The sequence below is a fragment of the Antennarius striatus genome, chromosome 16 (genome assembly GCF_040054535.1).
Source record: "Antennarius striatus isolate MH-2024 chromosome 16, ASM4005453v1, whole genome shotgun sequence".
Taxonomy (NCBI): Eukaryota; Metazoa; Chordata; class Actinopteri; order Lophiiformes; family Antennariidae; genus Antennarius; species Antennarius striatus.
The window spans coordinates 20,580,327-20,590,563 of record NC_090791.1 but is presented as its reverse complement, the minus strand read 5'-3'; the positions used below and the strand labels follow the sequence as shown (position 1 = coordinate 20,590,563).

General features: G+C 41.9%; 1 protein-coding gene and 1 non-coding gene across 3 annotated transcripts in view; one reads left to right on the top strand and one right to left on the bottom strand.

Annotated features, from left to right (window-relative positions):
* Positions 1-594: 594 nt before the first annotated feature.
* trnai-aau (transfer RNA isoleucine (anticodon AAU)) lies at positions 595-668 on the top strand. Its single transcript has one exon. It is a non-coding gene; the product is annotated as a tRNA-Ile (tRNA).
* Positions 669-1,616: 948 nt separating this feature from the next.
* Positions 1,617-10,237, bottom strand: part of copz2 (COPI coat complex subunit zeta 2) — a 15,761-nt gene continuing 7,140 nt past the window's right edge. The window contains exons 5-10 of one of the 2 annotated variants that reach the window (XM_068336226.1): positions 9,632-9,687; positions 8,924-9,001; positions 6,120-6,171; positions 5,883-5,921; positions 5,201-5,233; positions 1,617-3,339 (exon numbers count right to left, since the gene is read on the bottom strand). In XM_068336226.1, the coding sequence (XP_068192327.1) occupies positions 3,292-3,339; positions 5,201-5,233; positions 5,883-5,921; positions 6,120-6,171; positions 8,924-9,001; positions 9,632-9,687 (306 nt within the window). In that variant the 3' untranslated portion in view covers positions 1,617-3,291. The remainder of the gene's footprint in view (positions 3,340-5,200; positions 5,234-5,882; positions 5,922-6,119; positions 6,172-8,923; positions 9,002-9,631; positions 9,688-10,237) is intronic. The other variant, XM_068336225.1, reaches the window with a different exon arrangement.

Sequence of the window (10,237 nt, the reverse complement as noted above, 5' to 3'; positions counted from 1 at the left end):
CAATAGAATGCGCATACGGTATCACGTGACTGCCTACCAAATCAATCAATCAATCAATCAATCAATCTATCTATCTATCTATCTATCTATCTATCTATCTATCTATCTATCTATCTATCTATCTATCTATCTATCTATCTATCTATCTATCTATCTATCTATCTATCTATCTATCTATCTATCTATCTATCTATCTATCTATCATTATGACGTCACAGTGTTTAAGTCTACCCGCTCATGACCCCCCTCTAGTGGTGGACTTCGCGCATTACGCTTTTCGTTCATAAATCAAGCGGGATCGGTTCAGGGACCGTGGAGGTCTGGAGAGGAGGATCGAACGGAACCGAACCAGACTCCAGCCTCCGAGCGGGTCGACCCTTCCTCGTGTCTCCTCACCCCCGCAGCGGGCTGACCCGCACGCTGCCCCCGCATCATGAGCGCCCTGCTGAGCCGAGGCGTCGGGTTCTGAGCTCCTGAATGGATCCAGGCACTGATGGGGTCCTGAGCGGGAGGAGGACCCCGGTGTGGACCCCCCTGACGGGACAAGGACGGAGGACAGGGAATGGTCCCCCTCGTCAGACTGAAGTCTCCACCGGCCGGTTAGCTCAGTTGGTTAGAGCGTGGTGCTAATAACGCCAAGGTCGCGGGTTCGATCCCCGTACGGGCCAAAGTTTTATAAATAAATTCTCTTTACTAAGTTATTAAAATGTTCTTCATTTAGTCGAACAAAGCTGTGTCACGTGCGAGAACGTCGGCTTTTGATTGGACCATTGTTTCGAATCAGATGACAGCTATTGAAGGGCAGAAACAGGATGGAGCGTTTGGACAGGCTCAGGATATTATTACAATAATCACTTTTAAAAAAAGTGTTTACTCTCAGGACGGTTACAATCAAGCCCTTTCCTCCTATTTGTAATGTTTTCTCTCTCATATTTTACTCTTAATCACAAAATATTTAAAAAAAAATTGTAATAATGTTGTGTAAAGATGTGCGTGAAATGGAGACTATAACAGATTCTGTTTCATCAATCCTCAACTGACAGGCAGTGTCGTTCTTTTTCATTTTTGGATTATTAATTTAATTTAATTTAATTTAATTTAATTTAATTTAATTTAATTTAATTTAATTTAATTTAATTTAATTTAATTTAATTTAATTTAATTTAATTTTTACCGTAAGTTCGTTGAGTGTTCGGCTGATCACAGGTCAGTATTTCAACTTGTAGGCGGGCCAGTCATCCGACCAATCACATTCCTGGACAGTAGGACGGGAACGAACAATTGGCTGTGGGAGTTGGGCCACATGCCTCCTGACGTCTTCAGATTTCCGCCAATACAAATCATAACCACGCCCATCTCATTAATATTAGTATGACTCCTGATTTGACTCGTGATTGGAGTAAATCAATTACTCTTTTGCCATTTTTTTCGATGACCAACTAGAAAATTTAGCACTTAAACCAACAATTTTCATATTCTTATTATATAATGTAATAATAATAATAGTAATGCTGTATGATATTAATAATAACACCATTATTATCATTAATTTGTTATTATTATTATTATTATTATTATTATTATTATACAGGAATAAAAGGACATAGAATACAAGATAGTTATCCATCTTTTATTTTTGGTTTCATATATGGACATAGAAATTGCCCTATATTAGACAAGATGACAGTTTCGGCGACATCCAAATGTATACAAAATATTTTTTTCTTTGGATTATTTAATTTTTTCAACTATGAAAATATTAATATCTATTAACACATTTGACTCTCAGAAAATATGCATTACTCTTCTACCTCCTTCATAATTCTGGACACAAAATCTTGAGGGTCCCCAGTATGTGCAGGTATTTGCTGTCCGTCAGGTGAGGTTTGTATTTTAAGGAAATAAGGGTTTTGTAGACAGTGACACAGTAACATTGTTCCTCTAGAACACAGTGCTAACATTTATGTGGTGTCATAAAGCATCTTTCCATTTTTTGTAGTCCAGATTTTACACACATTTGAAGACATTAAAGGAGCACAGATGACAGGTTTATCAAACTGAGGGCCACTAATGATGCCAGAAAGTGAAGCTCAATGAATAAAAACATTTTAACTTTAAATGAGCTTCAACTTTTCTCCTTGAAACTTCAGATTCAGATATATTTTCTAACTAAGTCTGAAAGCTTGGACCCTGAATGAGAGCCACTGTGGATGAGTAGAATACATGAACCAGACAGATCCCCCAGAAATAATGAGACAAAACTGAACGATACAAACGTACCGCTGGGTTTCCTTCAGATCCAAAGTAACACAATTTAATTCAAAATAATGCAGGTCACAAATATTCTGCTGATGCATTTTCTGCATCAATGGGGGGAAACGTCCAAAATGTCAAAAAGACATCAGTAACTTTTTGTCGTTTATCCAAGTTAGAACTGTAGTTATTTTTCCATTATAGTAATCTTTAATCTGAGTAAGCATTGTGTGATGTGTGTGTTCTGTCATTGGCAACAGCAATTTGTATTTCCTGTTCAGTATGAAGGCCTTCAGCTCAAGGTCCTTGTGCTGTGAGTAATAGCGTGTAAGCGCTCTGATAAAGGTTTGATTGATCTTAGGTGTGTATTAGTGGCTATGCGTACTGACTCAGAAATCAAAAGGAAATACCCATGAAGAAAAAACAGTTTTCTACAATAATTAGCAAATGTGCCACATTGAAAGAAAACATCCCAAAACAAACTCAAACAGCATTGCTACAGTGATGCCTGTTATTTATATGCAGAACATCCAATAGTCATATTTTGTTTTGAGCAAGTGAGGATGAAAGATCCTGCTCCCCCCCAAACATTAATAATCCAATCACGTTTTCTTTTATAATTGTGGTACTGGATAAATCCAGGAAAACATCCAGACCTCAAGACTCCAGCTGTCACTGCTCTGATCTCATAATGGGATCTCACCATGTGAACCAGCTTCACCGGTCAACTAAATAAATTAAGTGCACATCCTACAAATTGTAAAAAACAAAACAACACACACACACACACACACACACACACACACACACACACACACACACACACACACACACACACACACACACACACACACACACACACACACACACACATACACACACACACACACACACACACAGAAGCAAAATCCTAAGACTGGCTGGTTAACTGCTATAAGGAAGCAGCCTATTGGCCGACAGGCTTCTAGCAACATTCCCTTTAATATGTTACTATAGAAAAATCTTTGGGACTATAATTATATCTTCAATGATTCCAACTCATTTCAGTATGGACCATTTTATCTGCTCCTTGGCCGACTGCAGAACCTGCAAAATATAAAACACAGTACAAAATAAATGTAATATGGTGATGAAAAACACACACAGTACATCAAATACAATGCGGTAAAATACAGAAGAAACCACACGTGAAGAAAATGTGTGTGAATGTTTATTTATGAAGCATTTTAACTCGAGTGTTTTCATATTATTATTGTTATTTATAACAATATACATCATATATCATAGTATATACTTATAGCTCATATAGCTCATGAATGAGTGGACTGAATTAAGTAATATGTAAATGTGCATTTGCAGTCAATGAAGTAATAATGCACTGAAAGCCTTAAATTTACATTTCATAACTATGATACTGTCAGTAATTCAATAAAAGCAGGTTTTTAACGATAAAAATATTTTTTCCATGATCGTTGCCGTATTAATATTCAGCCACTAGAGGTCAGACTGGGCCACAACAAACGTGTGTTGTTTTCAGAACTGACGTCAGCTCTCATTATAAAGGTTTCAGCTTTAACACCAATAACAACAGTCAAAGGACTGCGGGAACTGTAATTATTAAGTATCAAAATACATTTACAAAAATTTTAAACACAGTAATAAAATAATAATACTTCAATTTCTTCCACTTCATTCCATTCTGGGGCATAAAATAAAATAAACCATTTCACTCCTTTTTTTTTCCATGTTAAGGTTTAGGTGGAACTCCAGAAGCAGCACTCTGACTGTGATGGTCGATGTTTCAGCAGGTACATCGCGCCGATTTAATAGCTGTTCATGAGTTATTACATTCATTTAATGAAGTTGTTGCCTTTATACTTGTCTTCTTGAACAATTGCTTGAAACCAATTTGAGCAGCAACATCATTTAATCTCTAATTCAATGACTCACTTTCAAACCACATCAACAGATCACACTCAAAGTAAAATATAATGATCCACTAGAAAGAAAAAAAATCAATTATTCAGCTCTTAACTGCTGATTTGTTTCCCCTGACTTCTTCACAGCTTTAAATAAAGTTGCATTTGAAAACTGGGGACCAGAGGAGGGGCAACTGTCAGACGAACCCTGAAGAAGTTTCTGATCTGAGTCACCCAGCAATGAGGTGCAGTTCTTCATTTTAACAGCAGGGGGCACATGGCGTTCAAAGAACAATTAGTGCACTGAAGAGTCCTGGAAAATGTAGTTTTTAAAGGCACAAACAAAAAATGTTATTTCTGTGTTTATCTGCTGCTCACGCTCTGTGTGTAGCAGAAACATATTCCTCTACTGCTTATTGAAGTCTAGCGTGTCGTGTCTCCCTCACCCCATCTCATCTCATCATGAACATAATCGAATAAACTTCAGTTTTCAATGTGGGGATTAACTTAATTTATAGCTGCGTATCTTTTAGAATTGAGATCAGTTTCAGTTCAGTGTCTGAATCCCCACACAGCTTCTACCGCTGGCGGCCGTCAGGGGGTTAACAACGTGCTGCTGGAGGTCACTGAGGGTCATCTCATCAATACATCCTCCCACATTCCATCAGCTGTCTGTCAGATTGATCATTTTTAAACAAATCCATATGTACCATATGTACAGCGGCTCTCCATCCATCATCTGGCTGTTGATGCATTCCTGCGTTACACAACATTCAGCTCCTGACCCCCCTCTAAAGACGTACGGGTGATGTTGTGTTGCGGTGGTGGTGCTGTGTGTTCTTTTTAATTTTTACATTTTAAAAAAAAAATTTAAAAAAAAAAAATTTAAATGTGCGAAACAAAAGTACCAGTTTTCTAATGGTTTTTATTTACCTTAATGCATTTCAAAAATAAGTTTCGCTTGTTTTGTTGTAAAGATCAGAATGTCAGACGGTTTGCAGAGCAGTTGGAAAGTTAGTTTGACTTACGTTAGTGGTGAGAGCCAGTTTCTCTGTTAGGTGCTGTCAGGGCGAAGCAACAGATCAAGAAAAGCTTAGAGCATTAGTACACACACACACACACACACACACACACACACACACACACACACACACACACACACACACACACACACACACACACGCACACACACACACACACACACACACACACACAACCTCTGACAAGCCAACAAGCACAAAAACATGTCCATGCACATGTGAATTCCTACAGGCAGGAAGGAACCACAGCAGCAACACGAACAGGGAAACATTTCAGTCCAACACAAAACTACAGAAATGTTTGTTATAAGGTTATAAAGTTTTAATGTTATATCGTTATTATGTTATTACTTAATAATGTTCTAACATTATTAAGTAATAACATAATAACGATATATGTCAAGTTGTAAAAATGGTCAGTTGATGAGTGGATTTCTCTCCTCCACATCTGTGTATGAGTGGGAACCTCTGATCTACACTTAACGTGTGTGTGTGTGTGTGTGTGTGTGTGTGTGTGTGTGTGTGTGTGTGTGTATGTGTGTGTGTGTGTGTGTGTGTGTGTGTGTGTGTGTGTGTGTGTGTGTGTGTGTGTGTGTGTGTGTGTGTGTGTGTGTGTGTGTGTGTGTGTGTGTGTGTGTGTGTGTGTGTGTGTGTGTGTGTGTGTGTGTACCTGAGCCACACTTTGTTCAGACAGTGGGTTTTCATCCGCCTGGAAGACAAACAGCATCATTGTGTTTAGTTTAGCGGTGATGTAATCAAACCGGACGAAGCCATTGGCTGGCTCTGACATCAGCTGACAGGAAGTGGGTAGAGCAGTGATGATCAGGAGCACAGCCACTCCCACGTCCAGGAGAAAGAATCAGTTCATGGATCTGATTGGTTGTTGTAAGAACTGAAACCATCTTACCCTGTAGTTGACCTTCTGTAGGACCTGCTGGGGGTCGCTCTCCAGAATCACCCTGGCAACAGGAGAAAGCAGCCAATCAAGACTGGGAATACTGGATTCTTCCATTCACCAAGCAAACACTAACAAACTGTGAACGTGTCTAGCATCATCACCTGGAGTAGAACCTACAGAACCTACTGAAGAAACTACAGTAGAACCAACAGTAGAACATACAGAAGAACCTACTGAAGAACCTACAGTAGAACCTACTGAAGAACCTACAGTAGAACCTACAGTAGAACCTACAGCAGAACCAACAGTAGAACCTACAGTAGAACCTACAGTACAATCTACAGTAGAAACTACAGTGGAACCTACAGTAGAACCTACAGTAGAATCTACAGTAGAACCTACAGTAGAATCTACAGTAGAACCTACAGTGGAACCAACAGTAGAACCTTGAGATACGAGTTGAATCAGTTTCCATGACTGAACTCAGAAGTTAAACAACATTTCTCCATTTAAAACAACTAAACCATGTCTATGGTCAGCCAATAGACACGCAACACGTGGTAAAGAACGAGATGCGGTCCCACTGATGTCGTCTCCATCCACCAACACGTGGTAAAGAACGAGATGCGGTCTCACTGACGTATCCATCCACCAACACGTGGTAAAGAACGAGATGCGGTCTCACTGATGTATCCATCCACCAACACGTAAAGAACGAGATGGGGTCTCACTGATGTATCCATCCACCAACACATGGTAAAGAACGAGATGCGGTCTCACTGACGTATCCATCCACCAACACGTAAAGAACGAGATGGGGTCTCACTGATGTATCCATCCACCAACACGTGGTAAAGAACGAGATGCGGTCTCACTGATGTATCCATCAGCCAACACGTGGTAAAGAACGAGATGCGGTCTCACTGATGTATCCATCCACCAACACGTAAAGAACGAGATGCGGTCTCACTGATGTATCCATCCACCAACACGTGGTAAAGAACGAGATGCGGTCTCACTGATGTATCCATCCACCAACACGTGGTAAAGAACGAGATGCGGTCTCACTGATGTATCCATCCACCAACACGTGGTAAAGAACGAGATGCGGTCTCACTGATGTATCCATCCACCAACACGTAAAGAACGAGATGGGGTCTCACTGATGTATCCATCCACCAACACGTGGTAAAGAACGAGATGCGGTCTCACTGATGTATCCATCCACCAACACGTGGTAAAGAACGAGATGCGGTCTCACTGATGTATCCATCCACCAACACGTGGTAAAGAACGAGATGCGGTCTCACTGATGTATCCATCCACCAACACGTAAAGAACGAGATGGGGTCTCACTGATGTATCCATCCACCAACACGTAAAGAATGAGATGGGGTCTCACTGATGTATCCATCCACCAACACGTAAAGAACGAGATGCGGTCTCACTGATGTATCCATCCACCAACACGTAAAGAACGAGATGGGGTCTCACTGATGTATCCATCCACCAACACGTGGTAAAGAACGAGATGCGGTCTCACTGATGTATCCATCAGCCAACACGTGGTAAAGAACGAGATGCGGTCTCACTGATGTATCCATCCACCAACACGTAAAGAACGAGATGCGGTCTCACTGATGTATCCATCCACCAACACGTGGTAAAGAACGAGATGCGGTCTCACTGATGTATCCATCCACCAACACGTGGTAAAGAACGAGATGCGGTCTCACTGATGTATCCATCCACCAACACGTGGTAAAGAACGAGATGCGGTCTCACTGATGTATCCATCCACCAACACGTAAAGAACGAGATGGGGTCTCACTGATGTATCCATCCACCAACACGTGGTAAAGAACGAGATGCGGTCTCACTGATGTATCCATCCACCAACACGTGGTAAAGAACGAGATGCGGTCTCACTGATGTATCCATCCACCAACACGTGGTAAAGAACGAGATGCGGTCTCACTGATGTATCCATCCACCAACACGTAAAGAACGAGATGGGGTCTCACTGATGTATCCATCCACCAACACGTAAAGAATGAGATGGGGTCTCACTGATGTATCCATCCACCAACACGTAAAGAACGAGATGCGGTCTCACTGATGTATCCATCCACCAACACGTAAAGAACGAGATGCGGTCTCACTGATGTATCCATCAGCCAACACGTGGTAAAGAACGAGATGCGGTCTCACTGATGTATCCATCCACCAACACGTAAAGAACGAGATGCGGTCTCACTGATGTATCCATCAGCCAACACGTGGTAAAGAACGAGATGCGGTCTCACTGATGTATCCATCCACCAACACGTGGTAAAGAACGAGATGCGGTCTCACTGATGTATCCATCCACCAACACGTGGTAAAGAACGAGATGCGGTCTCACTGATGTATCCATCCACCAACACGTAAAGAACGAGATGGGGTCTCACTGATGTATCCATCCACCAACACGTAAAGAATGAGATGGGGTCTCACTGATGTATCCATCCACCAACACGTAAAGAACGAGATGCGGTCTCACTGATGTATCCATCCACCAACACGTGGTAAAGAACGAGATGCGGTCTCACTGATGTATCCATCAGCCAACACGTGGTAAAGAACGAGATGCGGTCTCACTGATGTATCCATCCACCAACACGTGGTAAAGAACGAGATGCGGTCTCACTGATGTATCCATCCACCAACACGTGGTCAAATAACTGCATTTCACCACAGAACAAATTTCTATTCTGAATCCAGAAGCTAACAATGACGTACTGGAATACAATAAAAATCCACTCTTCTCTTACCCCCCATCGATGATTTCGTCCACGACCAGGAACACACCCTCCATGTTATCCAGTAAACATCGACGCTCCACGTTTTTCCTGGAGAACAGTCACACAGTGCAAAGGAACAACATGTGATTACATTCACACATAGTTTCAAACATTATGAAACGTCTGAATGGTTTTACAATAAATAAAACCTCCACATGAACTGAAACTATGATGTCACCACTGAGCAGCCTCTCTGATTGGACAGTGGAACGCTGCATCATGGGAGTTTACACACAGCAAGAGCAGCCTGACTCACACTGTGTAATAATATAATCTGTCCGTGTCTCTGTCGCTCACGCTCTGACTGCTGCACTGGTTGCCATAGCAACCACATCAGCTGCTGTGTGTGGCACACACACACACACACACACACACACACACACACACACACACACACAGAGCTTTGCTAACCGATCCATCTAAAATGCTGGACAGACGTCTGAAGTGAGGACGGGTGTCGTGTCTCTTGTTGGTCAAACATTATGTCTGGTTTTAAGGCTGACATCCATCCTGTTGTTTTTAACATCTCCTCCACAGAGACTGGTGATCATCCGACGGGCTCTGGTGGAGGGATGGCAGTGTGAGCGTGGAGATTAGGACTGATGCATGTGGAACGCTTCAGCATCGCTGTTCCTGTCACATCTGGACAGCAGGAGTCTCTTCTAGAAACCAACGCACCTGAGGATCTGACTGAGGGACTCGAACAGGCAGTTCAGCACCGACATCAGCATCAGCTGCAGGGACAAAACCAGAGACCACGTCAATGAGTTCACGCGTGTTCCATTGCTGCAGAACACGGCTAGCAGGCTGGCTAGCTGCATTTGTCCACATGTAGAAAGTACAGAGCAACATTTACACATTTCTTGAAAGATGTCAACTTAACCAGGTCTTGAAAACAGTGTTCATCGAGGTGTTTTCAATGCCTTAATCCAAACATTGACAGACAACAGCCTGCGGGCCATGTACAGCCCTTTAGGCTCTGTACTCAATCAATCGATCAATCAATCAACTTTTATTTATATAGCACTTAATCACGTCAACAGACATGTCAAAGCGCTTTAACAGACAGAAACCCAACTGAACCCTCCAGAGCATCAGAGACAGTGGAGGGAAAAACTCCCTCATTGAGGAAGAAACTCCAGGCAGGACCCAGACTCTTTTGGGGGGCCATCCGCCTCGACCGGTTGGGGGGAAAAGAATTAGAAAGAAGATAATCCAGCCCCCCAAACCTGTTTAAGCTATAGAATTACAGGTAGTCGCCGACTTACGACCGCGATTGGGACC